The 24,373-nt window shown below is 49.6% G+C and overlaps 4 protein-coding genes and 1 pseudogene across 9 annotated transcripts in view; 2 read left to right on the top strand and 3 right to left on the bottom strand.

The window, feature by feature from the left end:
- The window catches only part of LOC103655792 (proteasome adapter and scaffold protein ECM29), a 48,939-nt gene extending 47,817 nt beyond the window's left edge, over positions 1-1,122 (top strand). For all 4 annotated transcript variants that reach the window (XM_020552775.2, XM_020552776.2, XM_020552777.2 and 1 more), the window contains exon 35: positions 596-1,122. In XM_020552775.2, coding sequence (XP_020408364.1) covers positions 596-799 — 204 coding nt within the window. In that variant the 3' untranslated portion in view covers positions 800-1,122. The remainder of the gene's footprint in view (positions 1-595) is intronic.
- Positions 1,064-4,133, bottom strand: LOC100283677 (uncharacterized). Of its 2 annotated transcripts, none has more exons than XM_008679081.3 (9): positions 3,554-4,133; positions 3,216-3,348; positions 2,891-3,035; positions 2,630-2,809; positions 2,450-2,530; positions 2,152-2,315; positions 1,927-2,063; positions 1,666-1,796; positions 1,064-1,580 (listed from the first exon to the last, which is right to left on the bottom strand). In XM_008679081.3, exons 2-9 carry the CDS (start codon positions 3,341-3,343, stop codon positions 1,347-1,349), a joined length of 1,200 nt encoding a protein of 399 aa, XP_008677303.1. In that variant the 5' UTR covers positions 3,344-3,348; positions 3,554-4,133; the 3' UTR covers positions 1,064-1,346.
- Positions 4,134-6,867: 2,734 nt separating this feature from the next.
- LOC109945601 (ADP-ribosylation factor) lies at positions 6,868-8,552 on the bottom strand (annotated as a pseudogene). Its single transcript, XR_004549369.1, has 4 exons — positions 8,397-8,552; positions 7,288-7,406; positions 7,095-7,175; positions 6,868-6,938 (listed from the first exon to the last, which is right to left on the bottom strand). The product of XR_004549369.1 is annotated as an ADP-ribosylation factor (transcript).
- Positions 8,553-9,546: 994 nt separating this feature from the next.
- On the bottom strand, positions 9,547-9,942 carry LOC103655791 (uncharacterized). The gene has a single exon (XM_020552277.1). The coding sequence runs from the start codon at positions 9,940-9,942 to the stop codon at positions 9,547-9,549; it is 396 nt and encodes a 131-aa protein (XP_020407866.1).
- Positions 9,943-15,601: 5,659 nt separating this feature from the next.
- On the top strand, positions 15,602-18,379 carry LOC100285745 (uncharacterized). The gene is made up of 6 exons (NM_001158636.2): positions 15,602-16,723; positions 16,821-17,106; positions 17,223-17,308; positions 17,402-17,559; positions 17,643-17,719; positions 18,017-18,379. Exons 1-6 carry the CDS (start codon positions 15,655-15,657, stop codon positions 18,081-18,083), a joined length of 1,743 nt encoding a protein of 580 aa, NP_001152108.2. The 5' UTR covers positions 15,602-15,654; the 3' UTR covers positions 18,084-18,379.
- Positions 18,380-24,373: the final 5,994 nt, after the last annotated feature.

Genomic DNA, 24,373 nt, shown 5'->3' with positions numbered 1-24,373 from the left:
TTTGTCAAACAAGTAACTTCAAAAATGCATAAGTGCTTTACGTAAGAAGCAAGATTATTTTTCAGATAAATCACCCAGGTGACCATTAGGGTCCACTCTATTCCAATAAGATTCAAATACTCATTTGTCTTATTGATTAGCTACCTTTTTTAGTCTGCTCAGTTCTTAAGTAAATACCCCTGGCATGTAACAAGTCTTGGAGTATGGCAGATCTTAATTAATTAGTCCTGATATGTAATAAATCTTGGATGCTAAGTTACTTTGGTTTTCCCGTTCGCTGGTCAGATGTCATGGCTGCTACCAGTGAAGTTACTGGAATAAGTGCTGGCCAACAGAACCCCAGTGTTCCTGTTTCACAACACTAACATCATTCATTCTCATACTGTCATGCATGCTAACACGAATGGTGCGAGGGTTGTCCGGAATTGCCATAAGCCCATAAGTAGTCCATGTAAATGCTAAATAATAAAACAGACACATGGTTGTTTCTTAAACCAGTGGTTTTAGAAGCGGTTGTTGAGTTTGCCATTAGCTGTTAGTGTCCAGAGCAAACCTTACCCTCACGAGCCACAATTGATCACCTGTGTTTTTGCAGGTTCACGTTGCTGCATCGGAGTGCCTTCTTGATTTGAGCAAACTGTACAGAGACTTCCCGCTGTCGAACAGAACAGAGGCCAAGTTCGAGGATGAACTCACAGAGCTCTGCGAGTCTGAAAAAAGCGAACAAGCAAAGGCGATTCTGAAGGAATGCCTGGCCATTCTTAAAGCTCTCCCTGGAGTAACCATGACGACGGATTAGAAACCAGAAGAGGGAACACGCAAAGTTCTCATGGTGATTGTAAACTCGTTCCGATACATAGTAAAGTTCTCTTGGTGATTCGAAACTCATTCGGATGTATGCATGTGGTACAGAATACGGCATAGTTCTCCCTCCGTTTTGTGTCATATGGCAGGGGAGATAGGCGCATGCTTCCATTAGTTTTGCTAATTTACTGCCTAGATCCTTATCCTTAACCGTGATATTCTGATACATGTGCATGTAAGAAACACGAGATTGTCCGGCAGCAAGAAACTGTTGCAGCAGCATTTGTTGTTTAGATCGTTAACCGAGATATTCTGATACATTTGTCCGTACACTCGTTTCCGCAAACATAACTCGCGTCCAGGAACACCAAGATTATTCAGAATCATCCAACGGCGGGTACAAAGTGTGTGAATAAAATGCTCAGAGTAGGCAATGTCTGAGCGGAAAAAAAGCATAAAGTAAAACTACAGGACATTCATATGACTGAGAGATGGGACCTCGAACCGATACATTTCTCTTGGGAGTGCTTGAAAAGGTTTTTTCAGGCGGTCAGCTTGCGGAGAGCAGTGGCGGTCTTGGAACCCAGCGGCCTGCCCAGATGCTTGGAGATGTAGTCACCAGCCTCCATGAGCTTGTTGAGGTCGACGTTGGTCTCGATCCCCAGGCCATGGAGCATGTACACGACATCCTCCGTGGCGACGTTGCCAGTGGCGCCCTTGGCATACGGGCAGCCTCCAAGGCCCGACACCGACGAGTCCACTATGTTGATCCCCATCTGACGAGACAATGAATGTGTATGTGTGTGTCTGTGTGTGTTAGGCATATCTCTATGAATGTCGTAGACCAATGACGAAACATACCGTTGCTTTGCTTACTTGAAGGGAGACGAGGATGTTGGCAAGGGCCTGCCCGTACGTATCGTGGAAATGAACGGCAATCTTGTCCACCGGGACAAACGACATGACAGCTTGAAGCATAGCAACCACGCTACCTGAGGCAGAGACGTTTGCAAATCGCAGTGAGTATAGTTTTTGGCCGGTCTCTCCACGTACTGTCCAGAAAACGACTGAGAGCCACGAACGGGTTCGGCATAGCATAGGCAGAGAGAACCAGTAGTACACCTGGTGTCCCGACACCAGTCGTGTCGCCGAGCGAGATCTCCGAGCAGCCCATGGTATACAGCTCCTTAGCTACGTACGCCACCTTCGCCGGATCGGTTGCGCCTCCAACGGGGCAAGCAATCACACATGACACGTACCTGAGAGACCAACAGAGGAATTCAGACCACATCACACGGACTTGAAGAGGCGGGAAAGAAAGAAAGAAAAATCGATCGACTCACTTACCCCCGGATGCTTAGCCCGTGTTTCTTGGCAGCCGCTGTGACGCCGCGGTACCGAGCAAGGCTCTCCTCGATGGTGCAGTTGATGTTGGACCTGGAGAAGGATTCAGACGCGGACGCGAAGACCGCGATTTCCTTCGCGCCGGCTGCGATGGCAGCCTCGAACCCCTGGAAAAGCGCTCGACTCATGATTCATCATGCACAGACCGTACCCACACCTTCTTCTCGACTCTACTAGTAGTAGCAGAATACACGTAGGTTTCTTAGAGGAAAAAGGAAAACGGTGGCGGAGTAGATCTCACTCTGAGGTTAGGTGTTAGCACCGGGTACCGCACGCCTGGCTCCTGCTTTATACCCTTCAGCACCTCCTCTGCGTCGGCTAGCTGCAGTTGCCAAACGTACTGTGCTAGATAAGAACTTGATGACCTTTTTTTTCCATGGAAGAGCCATGGCACTATGGTAGTAGGCTACATGCACGTCACCTGCGGCACCCACTTTGGGGAGACGAAGCTGGTGGCCTCGACAACCGACAGGCCCGCGCCGACCAGCTTGTGTATCAGCTGGATCTTCACGGACGCCGGGACGTTGCCCTTCTCGTTCTGCAGGCCGTCCCGAGGCCCCACCTCCACTATCTTCACGAACCTCGGCAGCTCCCACATGACCTGGGTGAGGGACGTACTGTCGGTCGATCGATCGACAAGCTAGGCTGGCTGATGCGGTGGGGGTGCAAAGGCGAAAAATACCTTGCGAGGGAGATCTCTAAGCTCCACTGCATCGCGTGATGGATCGGCGGCCTGGCGGCACTGCGGGTGCCAGGGATAGGAGGAGTTGCTGCCATGATGGAAGGCCATCTGATGGCTGCCATTGTTGCAGGAGCTGCTGCTGTATCTGAAAGCCGAGCAAACAATTACGAACTTCAAACAACCAAAAGCATTCGGCAGAACGCACGGACGAACGAACGACACTGCTGCTGGCGGTCTCACCCCATCTGGGGGCCTTGATGAGTTGTGCACGTCAACTGCTCATAGTGATATAGTATCCATACCATACGTATATGGCTACACTTACTTGCCAGTGCTGTGGTCGTCGTCGTCGGCCGGTGGCCTCCGAGCGCCCAGCGACACGAACCGCCCGAGTCTGTTAATACTCAACTTAGGCAGGTCTCCGAGACCCAGCGGCTCCTCGAGGCTCGACATCCTTCCTGAGAAGAACAGGGAATCCATAAGCTCAATTTCGTTCGTCGTGGACTAGAGTACCTTGTCCGTCTCAGCAAGTCGCTCGGCCTTGGTGGTGTCGGCTTCCGTTTCGATGATGAATCAGTTGCGGTACGAAACAGAACCACAAACCCCAGCTAGGCAGTAAGAAGCGAGCAGCGAAGCTGCGGCGGTGATGAGCTTGCGCAGTACCTGGACGATCGGCGGCCGGTCGATCGTCGACGAGCACGAGGGAGGGTCGCTCCTGGATCCGGTGGTGGACGGACGGTCGTCGGTCGAGGGAGGGAAAAGGGGGGAAGACGTGCGGAGTCAGCCAGGCACCGAATTGGACCCGAGAGGAAGGTAATAGGGTGAGGGGGTGGGCGCTCGGCTTTGCTGGAGTCGGACGCGACCGGCGGCCGAACTGCGCTCGCTCTCTCGTCTGGTGGGTGAGGCGGGGGGCGGAGATGGGGGAGGGGAGGGCGCAGCAGCTTCGCTTTTCTTCCTCCCGCCCGCAGGCGGCCTTGCCTCAGCCCGTCCGTCCGTCAGCGTATCCCACGGTCCCACCGACGAGAGAGAGAGGGAGAGGAATGGAGGAGGAAGCGAGGAAGAGCCAACCGTGGGCCTGGTCCACCGACAGGGCCCCACGGCGTCGTGGGGGGCGTGAGACCGGTGCAGCGTGTGGCGCCGCGGCGGGACGCGTGAGAAGAAGTGGTGGGCGGGTGGGTTGGGTAGTTTTCAGGTGGGTGGGCAGCCACGGCCCACGGCCTCAACCTAACCTCCTCTCCTCCACAGGCCACAGCACGAGCCCACGACCTCTTTCTTATTACCGGGTCCGTCTCGGACCGGACCGGAGTCGGAGACGCTGGTTTGGATCCGTTAGAACCTTCTACTCCAGGACCCAGTAAGAAGTTAAATACTCCCAGATCGTTGGGATCCCGCGTTAACGGGCGAATGGGTTCTCGGTACGAGACGCCTCCGTCTAGTTAGTTTTGGATCCCCACCCATCCAATCCAACACAAACCGAATCCGTAGACGATCATACGTGAGGTGGAAGGCCGCCGCGGATGTGAACATCACGAGACATCTTGCATCCACACCCGATTCGCAGATATGGAGCGGTTCGACGAGGCCGGTTTGGGCCCAATCGCACATTTATTAGCGGCGGGAGGGAGATATGTGACAGCACAGCACACATCTTTTTTTTATAAAAAAAATCAGTACGTTGACCTGAATAAAATCCGGCAGCCATATACTATTTTTGCAACGTGCTGGGGATGACAAATGACACAACGTGTCCATTACTAGTTTATTACTATCTCCGTCACACAAACAACAATATATATGCAGCAGACTGTAAATATGATAGTGTACAATACCGCTTTATATTATAGACTGCGTTATTTATATATTGGAGTTTGAAATATAAGATCGGGATAGAAATTAGGATAGAAGAGATGCGGAAGACGGGCTTACATCTAAGAAGTTCAATTGTTGATACGGTAAACTAGGACAGAGCAGAGATTGAATAGCATCGTCAAGTTCTCAACATAAAAGAGAGAGCGTGTTGGAGGAAAAAAATAATTGAGGGCAACATATTTCGAGGCATCAAGAGGGACAAAAATAAGAGTGGGAAAAGGGAGGGGAAAAAAACAAGAACCGGTCAGGCTAGTCCCCAAATTGACGAGGCCAATTTGCCTGCGTCGGCCCAGCCCACCAAGCGTGGCCGTGGAAACTGTGGACGAACCGCCAGATCGGTTTCCTATTCCGTCTTCAGTTTAGACTAGGTATATACCCGTGCGTTGCTACGGAATCAACACATTTTATTAACATACATTGAGATTAATACATTTTATTAAGATACATTGAGATTGTGAATACAAATGTGAATATCGATTGTCCCCAAGCGAACGTAGATGGATGGGTTGTCCTCGGTTGCAGTCGATCTTAGTTGGGTAGCTCGTCGCTACGGCTATATATCACATAGTTAAATCTTATTTAAATGGAATAATTATTCAAACACGTCCAAATCTTTACAATAAAGTACCATAAAGATAATTCAATACATTTCTATTGCAATCATTTGAATACTAAGGCAAATGCAAAGGATTGAGAACTCATAATAAAGTATCAATTGTTTCTGTGCATACAAGCTTAGTGGTCCAAAGGTAGCTAGCAAGTGGTACCCATATAAGAGTATATTAGTCTGGGTGGCTCCATGATAATGACACCAATCTAGAGTTCTGTATTGCACCTGCTAGAGTCCAATGAATCAAGCTTACCAAAGTTTTAGTTTAAAACAGACAGTTTAACCTTCATTCAGAAATCAGAAGCACTGAACCCGGTAACAGTTCTTCTGAAGATTTTTTTCTCTCATACAGGAAATATTGGCAAACATTCATTTATAGAGAATTGTTATTACCGAAAAATAGGTTATTCTAAATGCAGCATGTGATTCAGTCCAACGATAGGAAAAAATCCAGGCACACTTTTTTCATACTTCATGTCCGGTCCAAATTGGGGTCTTCCAATTTGATTGTGGTAAAGCACAAAAGTAGGTGTGCCGGATATTGAACAAATGAAAAATCCAGCATTTACAAATTGTGGAACATGACATACATTCAGGTTGCACGACTGCTGCCATTAAAAATGAATGTATACTATTTAGACCATTTACAAATTGTGATGTGAAAACCTTCTGCAACATAAAAAGTGGGCCAACAGGGTAAATAGAGTCGACTCACACAACTTCTTTAGTTTCAGTACAATCTTTGCTTACACAAAACAATCAGCCGAAGGTAAAATCTTACACACTCTAGTTGCAAAGTGAGCAGGATTAGTAGACACCATCCGCAGTCGAGTAAAGCTTTCTTTTGTTCTGCCCATCAAAACCAAACTGTTGCTTTCTCTGTCGAGTCGATGGACTTTGTCTCACAAGGCACAGGGAAAAGATATCTTTAGAGCCCCTAAGATTACACATTAAAGATTATTAAAGCTCAGATGCAAAACCAAGGATGAAATTACTTTTCTTCATTGTGGTGAACAAGAAAAAAGTGCCAAAATTTTGACGAGTCACATAGATTAAACAATAGACAAGAAGATACCCAGAGGGCTCAATCCATAGAAGTATATGATCCCCTGGATGGAGCGGGTAACTAAACAAAAAAGTAAGGTAGAAGTGTCAGATCTAGAACATCAGTTAATAGGTAGTATTCTGACTAAACAACACAAAGTATTATGTTCGATATTACCATCGTGCGGAGGATTATGATGATTCTTATTATTATCACAAGTACAATACAATTATCAGGAATTAATATGTGCATTTCTGAAAAAGTACCAAAGTCATGCATACTGGTATACATGGGCCATGACAGGAAATTCACTGCAAGGATTTAAATAATCGTCGTGTATTCAAAATAGCATAAAGGTTTCAGTTTTCCCAATGTTGCATAGCAAAAAAAACACTAACCAGACTGTGGGTTTGGAAGATATATTGTGCCGGTAGAAGACACCTAACAGGTTGCAGAGGCGATTCTGTCCTAAGTTTCCATGATACATCCGGAGCTCCTAGTCAGTTCGCATTTGATATTCAAGCCTACATGTGCAGAAAAGGGAGGAATCATAACAAGTTGATTTAGTAGTGAGAAACAGTGCTTCAAACACGCTATGCATAGGGGAAAAGGTAAAATGGAAAAACTATTTGCAGATCGAACAAATATATTTACTGGAGACAAACAAGCCATATGTATACCTTGCTCGCAATGTTGCTGGACAGCCAGTCCAGGCCTCGTACAGACCCTCGCCAGTTGTGGCACAAGTGCTCTGGATGTACCTATCAGCAAGAACACAAACAACACGATAAGTCAATGCAAGCTATGATCACATAAGTAGCTTCCTAGTCACAGATGCTTTACAAAGTACATAACTGTTGTTTAGTTGCTTACCAGTGTCGCTGGCGCAGGGAGTGTAATCCAAGCTTGTCAGTGATCTCAGCAGCATTCATGGCATTAGGAAGATCTTGCTTGTTGGCGAAAACAAGCAGCACAGCATCACGTAGCTCATCCTGCCATACAAACAAAATGAATTTCATTTCACTATCACAAAATTTGTATTTTCAAGAGAATTTGTCTTATTTTCATTAGAGTACTGTAGACCAAAGATCTATACGATATATTCAAGATTACTCAGGCACCAAGGCAAGGTGTGGTGAGACACCGCTTCCAATCGCCTAGGCAGTTCCTAGGTGATCATAAAGTGAGGCAAGAAGATGCCATATGATTATAAGAAACTTTAAAGCAACAGCACAAAGGAAAGAAAAGGACAAGACCCTAAGTCCCAGCCCACCAGCCCATATATCCTTCCTGGCATATTGTGTGACCTACCTGTTCCCTCAGCCCTCCCCATGATAAGCATTCCAGGTTGCCGCTGCCACTGCCCCTCTCCCGTTCTCCATTTGCGCTCGCCCGCAACCCCTTCCTCCCTACCGCTTCCTCTCCCCTGCCTCACTGCTGGTGCTGGTCCCCTTCCAGATCCCCTCCAGTTGCCATTAGATCGCAGATCAAGGGTTGCTGACTGCTGCTGCCCCTGCCAGATGCCTGATGTTGCAGAAGTTTGTGATGGCCATAGCGTCTAGAGCCGATGGGGATAGAAGCAGAGACAAGTGCTTGGCCTTCCCGGTCCTCCAATTCTTCTCTTTTGCCTCCCCTCATTTTGCTGATTTTTTTGTCATGGCGACGGGACACCCAGGTTTTTTTAGCGGCTCAACGCCTAGACGACACCATAATAGCCTTGGATATATCAATAAACAAATAATATAATATAATAAAACCAAAAAAAACTTGCACAACTTTTTCATTGAAGAAGACAAATTATTTCTTGTTTGTTTCATATTCCATTTTTCAAAGTTGCTGAAGAATGACATTCACTCAGCTTAGCCGATTATGCTCTCTGTCACGTGAATGACACCAAAGATGCAAAATTCAAAAACTTGCCACACAAAAGCTTATTGATAGAAAGCAACAGCATAATAAAATGGTCTAGTAAAATGTTTTATCTCGTTCAGCATCCTGTGCAGCTCATCTCTGGCTTCAACAACACGGTCACGGTCATTGCTATCCACAACAAAGATAAGACCCTGTGTGTTCTGGAAGTAATGCCTCCAGAGAGGTCTGATCTGTTTTCATTAAACGAGTACAAGTCAGTCAAAATGTGATAAAACATGTAAATTACTGCATTAATATAGAGATGCTAAGGCTAAGACCAAGCACATTCCCAATTTCCCATGTCTAAATTGAGAGGATTAAGGGAAGACCTCTTGGCTATGTATAATAATCTCATTCAACCCTTGGCTATTTTATAACAAACACCTTTCCACTAAGACCAAGTATAAAATGAATTACTGAACTTAACCGTAGGATAAAAGTTGGAGAAGATAGAAGGGGAATGGCATTCAAGGATAGATGCTAAATCGAACATTCTTGGTGCCATTATTATCTATTCTAACCTCACACAGCACAGAACAAGTACTTCTCCCCCACTTTACAGAGACCAGTATAAATGGGCGGTGCTACCAAATGAAATTAATAAAAAGTTAAAAACAATATTTCTAATAAAAGTTTCGATGCAAAAGCAGAGTACGTACATGATGGGCATATGTGAAATTGGAGCAATCAACATTGGCATGCCCACTAAAATAATTAAACGATATGGTCTCTCGAACAATGTTATATCAGTCCTAGTATAACTCAAGTGCATATTTGAACAACAACCTCTATGTTCTGAGTTCTGACAACACCAAAACACATAGTAAAATGTTAGTATCAGATAAAAGTAGTTTCCTTTGCCTACTTTTTATATGCAATGCATGATCTTTCCCTATACACAGACAAAACACCTGGTATTATGCGTCGAGTCATAATAGGGATAGTATTATTTTCTAACCTATTGCACTGCAGCTGCATGATCTCTTTAACGATCAATTATTTAACAGCTAGAGGTAATGGTAAGACATCATTGCAGTTTTATCTTCCTCGCTAGGAGTAGACGCCTTTGCTCCATTGCTGCATTATGTTCAAGCGGAGCAGAGAATACAGAACGATAAGATTAGCAACCAGGTCCATCAGATGGGCAGACACACAGAGTAGCGAAAAACAAACCATGCGAGAACAGAAAACTGAGGGGAAAAAGGCCAGGCGACGAAATCATTAAAGTGTGGCGCCATAGATGGGCGGGAGGCGAGGAGAGCGTGTGGGAACAGTATGCCATAGCCGTACCTCCAGGGGCGTGTGGCCTTGGAGCTTCCTCGCCGCCTCGAGATCCGAGCTGGGGGCAGCGGTACGCTCACCGCCGCGGCCGAGGAAGAAGCGGAGTCGGCGGTGGATCCCCCGGGGCGGCGCGTGCCCGAGCGTGTGGGCCAGGGGGCAAAGGAAGTGCTCGAGGATGGCCATGGCGAGGAACATGGACACGAGGATGGCGGTGGCCACGAACCCGAACGATACTGCGCTCACGCCACTGTCTAGCTTCCACCATCGCATCTCCTCCTCCGCCGCGGGCACAACCGCTGGGGGCATCGCAAGCCCGTCGCGCACGACGGCAGCCATTGTTGTTCCAGTCTCCGACGACGCCGGTCACGGCCCGCGGTCGCGATGCGCCATTGCTGGCTCGCTTCGCTCGAGTAGGGTGTGGTGGAGTGGTGTGGGTTGGCTTCCGAACCCGAACTCGGACCTTTCACCTTTGGAGTTCCTGGCTTTCTCTGCCGCGTCGTCGTGACGCGGAGAGATCTGGGAGGAGGAGCGAAGGACGGGAAGTTGCCGCCGAACCCGAACCTGCCGTACCGGGAGGACTGCTGGAGCGAGGGCGAGACGGCCGCGCTCGTCGACGCCTGGGGCTCGCGCTACCTCGACCTCAACCGTGGGAGCCTCCGCCGGCCGCAGTGGCAGGAGGTCGCCGACACCGTCAACTCTCGCCCCGGGGCCTCCGCGCGCCGCCAGACGACCAGGGGATCTGGGGGCGACGCACGCGGGGGTAGGGTACATAGGATGGACGGTCCGGATAAGCACTTGCGTCCCCAGCCCCGGCAGGATCGCCGTCGCAGCCATCGGTCGTAGGCTACTACTCCAACAGCGCTAGGGTTTGCTTCGGCTCGCGGATGGGGCGGTTTGTGCGCGTGATCCGTGGGCAGTTGGGGAATCTCGGCGTGGGGGGCGGGCGTGAGGGGGAGGGGAATCGTGGCGGCGGGGGCAGCGCGTGATCCGCGGCCGTTAGGGAATCGCGGCGGGTGTGGTGCGGGCGTGCGCGTTATCTGCGGGTGGAAGGGGATGCGGCGTTGGGTAGAGGCGGGGGCAGTCTACAGTTCGCTCTTAATAGTTGTAGAGATTAGAGACTAATGGTATGTTTGGTTTGTAGAGTCACTCTATGCTTCATGAAGTGATACATCATAAGTTCATTCTATCAATTTTGGTGAAATCAACTCACTCCTCATGTATATACTAATTATTAGTTTATGAGGAATAAGGTGGTGATGGATCAATCCATTCTATTCCACAAACCAAATAAAAAAGTGAGGAGAAGAAGATGGACCACTTCATTCCTCAAACCAAACACCCTCTAAATTTTAGATTGGAGACTAAAGTTTAGTTCGTACCGTATCGGATGTGTTGAATGTCTGCTACAAGTATTAAATATAATCTAATTAAAAAATCAATTTTTGGTTTCTCAAGATTAAAAAGAGACTAAAGTTCTCTCCTCTCTCACTCATCATTCGAACTTGATTTTTGGTTTCACTAAGTGATTTTACACCAAGTTTGTTTTGTTGAACTGTTTTTATATGATCACCTACTCACCCCCCCCTCTAAGTGCTATCACCGTCGCCACCCTCGCCGCCTCCATTGCCGTTGTTGCCGCCCTCATAGCCGCTCTCGTCGCCACCGCCACCGACATCCTCCTCGGAGTCCTCCTCCTCAGAGTCCTCCCCCCTCGAAATCCTCCGAAGAGTACTCCTCCTCCGAGGCATCGGACCCTTTGAGCCCTGCTCGCTCGACGGATCGGATGTGGACACTCTCGGTCACCGACAACCCCATCGAGTCGTCCGAGTAATTGGACGACGGTGAGAGAGGAGCTGGCAGCGGGGAGTCTTCACCCTCGGAGGAGAAGTGTTCCTTCGAGTCGCCAAAATCCTCCGACGGAAGAGCCGGAGGGCGCTTCCGCTTTCCGTCCCTTTGGTTGTGCTTGCCTTTGCCACCCTTGTTGCCGGCCATCGTGGTTCTGGTAAGCGGAGGAAGAACAAAAATAAGAACAATGAGCGAGTGAAGGAGACGGTCGCAGGTAGGCAGTCTATTTAAATAGGACAAGGGGCGACCCTTCGCCTCCCGCCCGTATAGCGAACAGTCGCGAGGACTTCAATAGTCGTGTAAGTTTCCAAAAAAGGGAGCAGATCACTAACACCCATTGGCGTAACACGACACCGGAGGGGAGTAGTGCCAACCTCTCAAGCGCATCATCACCCCCTCCCCCCGTCGCGTTAGGTTACTATTTTTGGGACAAACAGCGTACACACCCATTGGGTGTACAAACTGGATTTTTCAAGATTTTCCGAAGCAGTGCGATCCGCAAAATATCCGCAGGAGTTACAAAACAACAAACTCAAGATCGGTCAAACTGGAGTCGATCAGACCTCTATCGGCCAGAACCCAGTCAGCAGTCGCATAAAAACCCCTGGCTGAGTGTCGTCCAATCGGACCTTCTATCGGTTTGGACTCAATCGGCTAGATTTCAGTCGGCAAGGGACTTAGCGAGAACAAGTTCAACCGGACAAACATCATTCGGACATGATCGTTATAATAAATTGGAGCTTTCTAAAGACAGGTGGTGAAGACATTTTAGTTGATTAGTACTCAAATCAATTCAAAGCTCTGAGGCTACAACCATTGGACACAAGGACCAAAATAAAATGCTGAACTCAAAATCAGATAATGAAGACCTTTGAGTTGATTAGAATGAACAAAGGATACAACAATGAAACAAAACGACCTTAGAAAAGCTTAGAAGAAATAAAGGACTTAGAAGAAATAAAGGACATCGTTTTTTAGAGTCTCGAGCCAACTACTCTCAAAAGTTGGCTTGAGCCACGGGGGCTTGTGGGGGATAGATATCTCTGGGTCCTCGTGGACACTAAAACATATCGCGGGTCGCCTGACGGGCTTCTTGTTGAGTCGCCCTATGGGATGGGCCAACAGGATGTAGCCAACTCAGGCGAGCCCGATCCAAGCTAATGAAGACCGACACCTGAGTTAAGCGTCGTTGAAGCATGGATGTGTCGGGTGATGCGTCTACAAACATCCGAATGGGCTATGGACTCGGCGATAACTCGAGCGGTTGGGCGATGAGGACCTCGGACATGAATGGAAACAATCTGCGACAAAGAAGGAGATAGGCAAGTAGGTATTAATCACAACTTGTAATGGGATAGCTCTCTTTAGTCATGTATATAAGGCCGAGGGGCCTACCATTTCATCTCATCACCAACCACTCCATCTCATCTTCATCCACCACCCAGCTTGTAATCCTCGTATTCCAGAGTTCAGTATCAAACTACAACAGAAAGTAGGATATTATGCAATTCTAAGCGCCCCGAACATGTATAATTATGTGAGTGATTCTAGAGTGCCTCTGCACGAACCATCGAGTCGTGATCAATGACGTCGTCCTACCCAAAAGCATCACATGGGTAACCCTATGGTGCGCGGTCGGGTCACGAACCCCAATAGTAGCCAACTGAGAGTGAGCTGCACGTAGACTCTAAGACTCTCTATGTGTGAGAGAAGTGAGCTCATTATTAAATGTACAACTGCACCATGAAAGAGTTACTATTTAAGTAGGCTTTTTAGTTGGTTATATATAATATGGCAACTTCTCATAAAACACACTATTAACTATATTAAACTCGGTCGGGGAGGAAAAGATCACGTTTTCGGTATTAAATTAAGAAGAGACCGAAACCCCCGAACCTTATCACATTCATCTTTGCAAATTTTAAGTTGAGCATGAAGTTTGGTAATATCAGCATTCAACTTTGAAATAGTAGAGACATGGTCATTGCAACCATCAATATCAAAATCCTTACATCTATTGTAAATAAACACATGCTCCACAAATGAACTAACAATACTTAGCTATTCTATTCTAGCATTTAAATCAACATTTGAGCTCTTAAGACCAGGAATAGAATGATGACATCAAGATAACACACAAGCAAGCATCTCATTCTTCTTGATTTCTAGAGCAATGGATTTTTCTACATTAACTAATTTATCATGTTATTCATAGAGAATATCCTCTTGCCTTTCTAGCAATCTATTTATTCATTAAGAGCATCAATTAATTCATTAATTTTATCTACCTTTGATCTATCTAAGCCCTTAAAAAGATCACTATAATCTAAATCATCATCAAAATCCTCATCACTAGAAGAAGTGTACCTGGGAGTGTCACGTATATGTACCTTATTATCCTTAGCCATGCAGCAAGTGTGTCGCTCGTTGGGGAAGAGGGATGACGTACTTGTTGAAGGCGGAGGGACAAGTCCTTCATCGTCGTAGTCAGATGAAGAGCAGTCCCTGTCCCAATCCCACTCCTTACCGATGCGAGCCTCGCCCTTCTTCTTATGGAACTTCTTTTTCTCCTTCTTCCCTTTCCTGTCTTGTTCCTGGTCATCCTTATTATTAGTATATTGAGCAATAAAATGATCAGACCTACCGCACCTGAAGCATGTACGATTTCCCCTTGATTTCCTCTTGTTGGGTGCGTTTCTTCAATGCGGTCTTGAAGCGCTTGATCACCAGCGCCATTTCCTCCTCATTGAGACCGACCACGTTAATTTTTGCCACCTTATCGGGAAGCGCCTACTTGTTGGTCATCGCTTTGAGAGCAACGTGTTATGACTCGTTGTGTGGAAGAGGTCCGTTGGCAATGTCACCGACGTACCTAGCTTCATTTGCCATCACGCGTCCGCTCTCAAATTTTCTAAGAATTTCTTCGGGCGGCATTCTGGGTGTACCTAGGGTTCTCACAAAACTAAGAGTGGGCTGCACGCGGACTCCAAGGCTCTCTATATGTGTGTGAGAGAAGTGAACCCATTATTAAATGTACAACTGCAATTATGAAAGAGTTATTATTTGAGTAGGCTTTCTAGTTGGTTATATATAATACGACAACATCATAAAGCACACTATTAACTATATTAAACTCAGCGGCTCTTTTGGTATTATATTAAGAAGAGACCAAAATATAGTCTCACCCGATAAAATCCTTGAACCCTAGCCCCCATCACTAACGGATCGATCAAATATTCACTCTGCAACGGACCAGCCAGAGGGTGCCACGTAGGATTACGTTCCCTGAGAGCGGAAGAGGCACGACGAGATAATTTATTTAATCAAGCCCGAAATTTGCTCTCTAACGTGACGGAATCCATAATCTAGAGTTGCTATTCAAAATCCTTAACTACGATGCAGAGGACCTTTCACATTAGCTATATTAAATTTGCCCTAAGCTTTTCTGTACTACTCCTGACTTCGACTTATACTTTAGTAATTTATGACACAGATTCTCCGGGGTTCAGAAGCAGGAGTACTACGCCACACAAACACATGTCTCAGCTGTGTGCCGCTGGCCCGGCAGACGTCTACTACTCCTACTAGCTCGGCTTGCCGGGCTCCATGTTTTCACTCATCACATCACACCACAGCACACACACCTCCCGATGCAAAGCTACGCAGTGGCAATGGCGCAGTGCTCCGTCCGGTCCGCTCGGCCTTTCTTGTCTGCCATTACGCCAACCGTCCGGGCCTCCCACCTAGCTCTTCTCGCTTGAATTCATGCTCTCCGCCGCGCGCGCAGACCTACCCCCGTCTCCCGCTCCCCTCCCCTCCCCTCCCTGGCCCCTGCAGCTGCTGCTGTCGTGCTTGGTCGCTGCCTGCAAGAATCTCGTGGACAATGCCGTGCTTCCTCTGCCGCTGCTGCTTTTCGCGCTCCCCGCCCCCGCACCCTGCATTTGTTGATCTGCTGGGCTGCTCCCAAGCTCTGACCGCCTTGCCTCATCTGTGTCTCCCTCCATCCGTCTCCTCCTTGGCTGGCGCTGATGAGGTGAGCCTGTCCTGAGCCCTACAACCACTCTCTTCTTCATTGCTCCACACTACCATCTCATCTCTCCGCCATTTTACACCACTCCCTTCTCGTTGCAACCCAACAAATTGGCACTGCTCGTCGCCGACCCCTCCTCCCTCCCCGCGTCCCCCGACAAGCCATCCGCGGCCATGATCACCGCGCTGGACCTCTACCACGTGCTGACGGCGGTGGTGCCGCTGTACGTGGCCATGACGCTGGCGTACGGCTCCGTCCGCTGGTGGCGCATCTTCACGCCGGACCAGTGCTCCGGGATCAACCGCTTCGTGGCGCTCTTCGCCGTGCCGCTCCTCTCCTTCCACTTCATCTCCACCAACGACCCCTTCGCCATGAACCTGCGCTTCCTGGCCGCCGACACGCTGCAGAAGGTGGCCGTCCTCGCGCTGCTGGCGCTGGCCTCCCGCGGCCTCTCCTCCCCGCGCGCGCTCGGGCTCGACTGGAGCATCACGCTCTTCTCCCTCTCCACGCTCCCCAACACGCTCGTCATGGGCATCCCGCTGCTGCGAGGCATGTACGGCGCGTCGTCGGCCGGCACGCTCATGGTCCAGGTCGTCGTCCTCCAGTGCATCATCTGGTACACGCTCATGCTCTTCCTCTTCGAGTACCGCGCCGCGCGCGCGCTCGTCCTCGACCAGTTCCCCGACGGCGCCGCCGCGTCCATCGTCTCCTTCCGCGTCGACTCCGACGTCGTCTCGCTCGCCAGGGGGGACGTCGAGCTCGAGGCCGAGCCCGACGGCGTCGCCGGCGCCGGCGCCGTCTCCTCCCGCGGCGGGGACGCCGGGCGGGTGCGCGTCACCGTGCGCAAGTCCACCAGCTCGCGCTCCGAGGCCGCGTGCTCGCACTCGCACTCCCAGACCATGCAGCCCCGTGTGTCCAACCTCTCCGGCGTGGAGATCTACTCGCTGCAGTCGTCGCGCAACCCCACCCCGCGCGGGTCCAGCTTCAACCACGCCGACTTCTTCAACATCGTCGGCGCCGCCGCCAAGGGAGGCGGAGGAGCGGCGGGGGACGAGGAGAAGGGCGCATGCGGCGGCGGCGGCGGAGGACACTCGCCGCAGCCGCAGGCCGTCGCCGTGCCGGCCAAGAGGAAGGACCTGCACATGCTCGTCTGGAGCTCCAGCGCCTCGCCCGTGTCCGAGCGCGCCGCCGTGCACGTCTTCGGCGCCGGCGGCGCTGACCATGCCGACGTCCTCGCCAAAGGTTGGTAACAATGCGTGATCTTTTGCTTGTATTTCCTAACCAAAATGTTGTCTGCTGCATTTTTATTGTCACCAATGGGTGTGCACAACACAAGCAGGAGCCCAGGCCTACGACGAGTACGGGCGCGACGACTACAGCAGCAGGACGAAGAACGGGAGCGGCGGCGCGGACAAGGGCGGGCCGACGCTGTCGAAGCTGGGGTCCAACTCGACGGCGCAGCTGTACCCCAAGGACGACGGCGAGGGGAGGGCGGCGGCGGTGGCGATGCCGCCGGCGAGCGTGATGACGCGGCTCATCCTCATCATGGTGTGGAGGAAGCTGATCCGGAACCCCAACACCTACTCCAGCCTCATCGGCGTCGTCTGGTCCCTGGTCTCCTACAGGTTGGTCCGTGGCTGGGAAGTTGGAACCAAGACCATCCTCTCAAATCCATCCATCCTCATCGGTTCCAATCCACGCATGTTTTTTCTTCAAGTTAAAAAAAAGTTCTCTTTTTCAGGTGGGGCATCGAGATGCCAGCGATCATCGCCCGGTCGATTTCGATCCTGTCGGACGCGGGTCTCGGGATGGCCATGTTCAGCCTAGGTGTGTGTTGTTCTACTTGTACGCGCTCCCGTGTCCTGCTGCACCCGCTGCAATGCGAGCTCTGAACCGCCGCCCTTGCCCCTGTTGTTCCAGGCCTGTTCATGGCGCTGCAGCCGAGGATCATCGCGTGCGGGAACAAGCTGGCGGCCATCGCGATGGGCGTCCGGTTCGTCGCAGGCCCCGCGGTCATGGCCGCCGCCTCCATCGCCGTCGGTCTGCGCGGCGTCCTCCTCCACATCGCCATCGTCCAGGTACGCGCCCTGTGGCTTGACGTAACGCGTGGAGTTGTGATGGAAACAGGTAGGACCAACATTCGTTTCCCTTCTTCTTCCAGGCTGCTCTGCCTCAGGGGATCGTGCCGTTCGTGTTCGCCAAGGAGTACGGCGTTCATCCCGACATCCTGAGCACAGCGTATGGTCCAATAACATCGCATGGTTTCATCACTTGCCATAGTTAACGGGAAAAAAAAGCAGAAGCAATCGATGACGACGCACTGAATTCACTATGATTCATTACTAATGATGGTGTGTTCATGCAGTGCAGTCAAAGAACCACTAATAAGCACTGATCTAGGACAGCATCAGCATGATTGATTGCTTGTTTTCTCCTGACAATCTGCATTTCTTACTACACAGTGTGCCTTCACTCATCCATCCAGATGATCATACAACACTACTGATGCATCTTTTTTTTTTGATTCTGCTGCAGCGTGATCTTCGGGATGCTCATCGCTCTGCCCATCACCCTGGTCTACTACATCTTGCTGGGGCTGTGAGCCTCTCTCGCTCGCTTCTTCAGCGTGCGGAAGGCGCCATGCTGTGGTGTATCGGCCCCACATGAAATTTCTGATGAGCATTAGCGATTACTATTAGCTTAGGTAGGGAAACGAAAGATAGCTCCGACGACAGCGATCTATTCAGTGATTCAGTGAGTGAGGCATTGCGATCTGTCAAACATGCTGACCTGCGGTCGAAGAATCGATATATATATATCTTATCTTGCTTCATGCTGTCTGAAGATAAACATTATATATCTTGTTTCCTTTGGAGAAATATTAGCAATTTTAGCAATATGATTTGTGTGCTTCGTCCATCGAATTTATTAATTATAGGCAGTCGAACTAAGCTGTCGAGGTATACTATGTAGTGACGAAAGGCTTGACCAGAAGGTGACCACTGACCTTGAAATGCTGATGGCCGCAGCGAAGAATGATGAGATGGTGTCGGCCTGTCGGGACTGGGGGAGTCAGACCAGACCCCCCTCGAACAAAAGTTTCTTTTGGCTTCTGTCCGTCAGAAACAAAAGTTTTGGCTTTTGGCATGCGCACTCGAAGCACAGCAGCAGCAGCAGCATCATCCATGAGATGATACTCCTCTCGAATCCTAGAGCTAGCGAAGGCAATAATAAGATACCACAAGGCAATGGAATCAACAAAAGCTTCATGCGACGCGCTATCATATCAAGGAACACATGCAGAATACAACGGAGTCTAGTGCGCAATGGCTTCTTCTCTTTTTTTTTCTTGCGAAAAGGGTTTCTAGACTGATTAAAGGATTCCAAATAGCATCTCTGGATTCGATTTCTTTCGCAGACAAATTTTCTGGCTTTTTTAGAAAAATCCTCTCGTTGTGTCTCGTTCGGTCTCGGTTATGATATCCTATACGCCACCTACGGTTAGGCTGTTGCAGAGTGGATGGTTGACATCGGTCCGTTAGCGATTAGAGGATAGGATTCGAGGAGTTTATCGGTCGAGGCTATAGTTTTGTTCTCTTCTTATGAGGGCTTTCTTTCTTGTAACACCCTGAATTTTAGAGTATAAAACATTTCTTTACTCTATACAGAAAATTCAGGTGTTACATCTCTTTTCCTTGCTTTTTTTCTTTCTCCTATATAATGGAGAGTTATTTTGTATTTTATATAGGTGTCAAGCGTAGTAAAATAAAAAGCCTCAAAGGAGTATGGTTGATGCATCGTGCCGGAGCACGTAAATACTTGTGTCTGCTGAGTGGTTTTGTTGTGCATTCTTTTAGTTCGTAAAAATCTTGCTTAAGTTTGAATTCCAAATAAGTTGTAGGAGGAAGAGAAAATAGATACGACAAATTCGGCGGCCCAGCCGCCCACCCCCTCTGGCCCGCTCGACCGCTTCGGCCCACGCTCCCATCCTCGTGCCAGGCCCATTGCGTTGCGCGCGCTTGTGAATCATTTAGGCCCCTTAGTGGTGTTTTTGGTAATTAATGGCGACTAATTGTGGACTAACATATCTTGGAGAAATAAGAATGTAGGATTGGACCACATGAGTCTTTGAGACACATAACCATTGGTTGTGTATCAAGTGAAGACAAAGGTATAATGTAGGTTTTGTTTTTTGCCGGTCATCAGGAGTTTAGAGAAGAAATTGATCGGATTAATAGGCTAGACGATCGTACTATTAGGTCTGACTGTGTTTCGGTCGGAAGCTCGATAGTGGAGATGACAAGGAGTGTCCAAGAGGAGCCGAAAGCGGAGCACCACTTGTGCATGGAGAAGGCCCGTGACTCTACATGGTTACTCGACCGTGGTGCTTGGCCCTCGCGTGGGCTACCCTTTGCGTAGGGGAACCCACGATGATTAGTCGGGACCCTTTGTGGTTCCGGATACATCGGTAAAAATATCGGCATTATCCACGAGAGTTTGCTTTCTCTACCATTGCTCTTTACCTTCCGCACTTACATTGAGTACTTAAGTTTCAATCTATCCTTTCTAGTTAGAATATTTAGAATTGTAACTTAGGTTGCAAAACTACTTTTGTATTAGAGATAGTGAAAGGGAAATTGGGTTAACCATTTCCTGTAATTAATTTTGGTGGTTGATAGTCAACACAAACACATGGACTGACTAGTTTGCTCTAGAATTCATATATTACAGGTGTATAAGGTTCAACACAAACCAATAAAAGATTCAAGTTAGGGACTCAATTTGAAACAGAGCAAATAACTTGAGTGTGCTAAAAATGGCGCACCGGAATGTCCGGCGTGCCACCGGATAGTGTCCGGTGCACCAAGACCGTACAGGTGTCAACCAGCCACTCTCGGGAAAACGGAGGCGCACTCCGCTATAACTCACTGGACTGTCCGGTGAGCCAGCGGAGCAACGGCTATCTACGCGCAACGGTCGACTCTGACATATAAACAGTGTCACGGCAGAAGTCAGAGGGGCACCGGACTGTCCGGTGCCGTAAGAGGACAAAGCTCCAACGGTCGACCGAGCTCCGAACCCTAACAGTTGTGTGACGTGGCGGCGCACCGGACAGCGCACAGTACCTGTCCGGTGGCGCACCAGACTGTCCGGTGTGCCCATCGCCAGCAGCCTCCCCAACGGCTAACAAGGTGGTTGAGGGTTATAAATACCCCCAACCACCACAACATTTGGCATCCAAGTTTTCTGAAGATCACATTCAATACAAGAGCTCTAGCATTCATTCCAAGACACAATACAAAAGATCAAATCCCCTCCAAGTCCCAAATTCATTCCAAACACTTAGTGGCTTGTGAGAGAGAGATTTTTGTGATCATTTGCGCTCTTGTCGCTTGGATTGCCTTTCTTTTTTCCCACTCTTATTCTCAAGTGCTTTGTAAGCTAAGCAAGAGACACCAGGTGTGTGGTGGTCTTTGCGAGGTCTTAGTGACCCATGAGATTAAGGATGTCGGTACCCTGAAACTAGGGTACCACTTACTACAGTATGAAGATACAATATCCACGCAGTTATCTTTAGTCGCGTGGTAAAGGTGCAGTACGTGGGACCAGACCATGGCTCGCTCCAGCCTCGGGTGACTACTCTGGGCCAGCAACAGCACCCGACTCCACCACGTGGGCAGTTCCGAGGCCGCCACGTGGCCAGAGAAGATGATATACTCCAAGGTATCAAATAATGAGTCCGGACCTCCATGGGAAAGTGTCGGACCCCTGCATATACAAATCCAGGACTCCGGGTATGGTCCAGAACCTCCACGTGGGCAAGTCGGACCTCTCGGATGGGATCCAGACCCCTCTGTGTGGGGTTCGGGCTGCTCATAGCGGGGTCCCGAGATTCTGGGACAGAGAATACTCAGGCCTTAATTGAGGACAGGCGGGGGTCCGGAGCCGACACGTGTCCGAAACCTTATCTTATACGTTTTGCTCCCCGCCGAGGCGGAGACCCGATGCTGCCACGTGGCCTACTGCACGTGACGTAAGCCAACGGACGAAGCCTGACGTAAGGCCTCTGGGCCGCGCGGCCTCTGCATTCATTGCGGATAAGGCACGCCGCCTGTCCATTCCACTGGCAGGTGATGTGTCGCCTCGACATTTAATGAGCTCTGTCCATTCTACTGGCAGGCGATGTGCCGCCTCAGCATTTAATGAGCCCTGTCCACTCCGCTGGCAGTCGGCGACCAGACCATCCCGTAGGAGGCGTGCCTGTCCATTCCATTGGCAGGCGGCACATCCATATTGCCGCATGCACTACACTCATCATGACTCGCGCGTTACCGAGGAAGCAACCACGACATATCAATATTGTATGGACTACGGACATTATGGTGCTCGAAGATCGCCCAGGCGTTATAGGCATTAGTTATTTCCTTCCATTTTGCCCCTGGGCCCACATGTCGGGGCTTAGTATCCTTGTATGTGCCTCCCTTGAGCTATAAAAGGGAAGGCACACAACGTTACAAAGGCAGGTTCACTTAGACCCAACTTAGACTCTCAGATTCACAAGTTCATACAAGCTCTCAAGCTTTACAACACACAGTGGAGCAGGGTGTTACGCTCCAGCGGCCTGAACCACTCTAAATCCTCGTGTTCACTCGTGTTCATCGATCTCCCGATAGACAGGCAAAACGCTTAGGCCCCTCCTCATCTTAGGATTTAGGGCGGGTGCGTTCCGCCACCCGGCCGGAGAATTTCCTCTCCGACAAAGGAAGAAGGCTCACTCGGTCTAAGTGACCGTTTGAGAGAGGGAAAGGGTTGAAATAGACCCGGTTTTTGTGACCTACTCAACGGGGACTAGGTTCTTTGGAACTGAACCTCATTAAAACAAATCATCGTGTCATTCGCATTGATTCTTGTTTGATTTGCTTTCCCCTCTCTTTCCGACTTGAATTTAACTCTAACGCTAACCCCGACTTGGAGTGTGTGTTTAAAGTTATAAATTTCAGGTTTCACCTATTCACACCCTCTAGGCGACTTTCAGATAGCAACACATAGACAAAATCTAATTTGCACATTCTAGATTACTTATTTGCATAGGTTTTGTTCTAGGAATTTATTCATGGCCTAGTTTAGAGAGATAGTTTTAGAAGTTCTAATTCACCCCCTTAGCGTCACTGTTTTCTACTGCTGGGTTGAGAGCAAAAGATGTCAAGGGTGGTAGAGAAAAGGCCGGTCGACATGACATATGGAGGAGCGGTGGTCCAGTGGCGCAACCTATGGGGCAGTAGTGGTCCAACGGTGAAGGAGAAACTTGTGTCACACTTGTTCGACCTAGCTACCTCACTGTGCTAGAAAGTGGGAAAAGAGCTTGTCGTAGCTGGCTTCCTAAGGGGAAAATAATCAGGCGAGTGTGAAGAAATTGACGTCAACTGCATTTAGAGAGTTCTTATCGAATTGTTAAATGTGGAGAGTAAATGGAGTTGGATAGTGTGGGGGACAGATATCCCCCGGGTCCACTAAAAGAGTAAAAGACCTCACGAAAGGCCCAAGGGCCCAATAAATCGTAAGGTCATTCTTTCGTGGGCCTGGGAAGGGACAATCAGCAAAGCAGATCGACATGAGGACGGATTGATGCCAGCCCGGACGGCCCACAACGTCGAGCGAGCGACCACAACAGAGATCCGACTTTCCGGCGCTGGAGCCCCCATGCAACGGAGCCATGCGGGGATAGGTCGGCAGAACTACAGGGAGATAAACTCAAACAGTTCACTATCTTTTAGCTACACATTGTTATCATATCCACGTGTATTGCCCCACGGTCGAGTATATAAGGCCTAGGGGGCACCGCTTCAGAACGATCGACCCTACTACTTAGCCACCCACTCCAACTCTCTGCATTCTCGATTCAGAGAGCTCTCTTGTAACCTCATTCACCAAGCATACTCACCAGGACGTAGGGTGTTACGCATCTCTAAGCGGCCCGAACCTGTAAACATTGTCCACTGTCCCTCGTGCAGTCGGCACGAACCATTTTGCTACAGTCGTCGACACCGTCCTACTCCTAAAAACACCTTGAGGGGCAACCCCAGGTGTGCGGTCGGACCCAAAACACCGACAGCTGGCGCGCCAGGTAGGGGGTGTGTCGACGATCCAAGCTAGCTCAATGGACGTCACCTTCCGCAGCAAGATCACCCTTCGTCCCGGATCCGTATTCTGCTTCGGAACAATCTCATCCGTAGCAGATGAAGAGGGAACTCTACACCGCATTGCGGATCCACCGGAAAAGAAGTCTCCTCCAACCAACTTCGAAAATGTCGGAGAATCGCAACCTCCAGCTCTCCGGAAAAAGATCGTCTCCGGAAAGTCAGGGGCCGAGGGCCCGCTGACTCGGAGAACTCCACTGTCTACTTCCCCGACAAAAGAATGGACACAGATCGCGAGGAAGAAGGAGACCAAGGGGAAGCAAGTTGTTCTTTCCGTCCCTCCGCCCTCAAAGGAGAACGGAAAGAAGGTCGCCACGACAGCAGCACCATTCTACCCTGACGTCCTCTTCATCGGGAGAGTGGAGTCGCCTACCGTCTCCGACGACGAGCCGACCGCACCCGGAGAAGAACCGCCTCAACGAGAATCCCGCCGACGGAGGAACCGACGCAGGAACGTTCGACGACATCACGCGGCCGGAGAACGAGATCTGGAGCAACCTGTCTCGCGAGACGAGGTCTCGGAGATAGGAGAAACTCCGGAGGAACGCGTCTTCAGAGAACGAAGGAACTCCCGACGACGTGATCGCCGCCGGGCTCAGGAACAAGCCGAGCAAGACGCAAGGCAACACCGGGAGAATCCATTCTTCGGGCGCAACTTGAACCCCGACTTCGACCGAGCCATGAACACGCCGAG

Source organism: Zea mays, chromosome 4 (assembly GCF_902167145.1).
Source record: "Zea mays cultivar B73 chromosome 4, Zm-B73-REFERENCE-NAM-5.0, whole genome shotgun sequence".
NCBI lineage: Eukaryota > Viridiplantae > Streptophyta > Magnoliopsida > Poales > Poaceae > Zea > Zea mays.
Note: the sequence above shows the minus strand (reverse complement) of the source record. Positions and strands in the feature narration are given on the sequence as shown.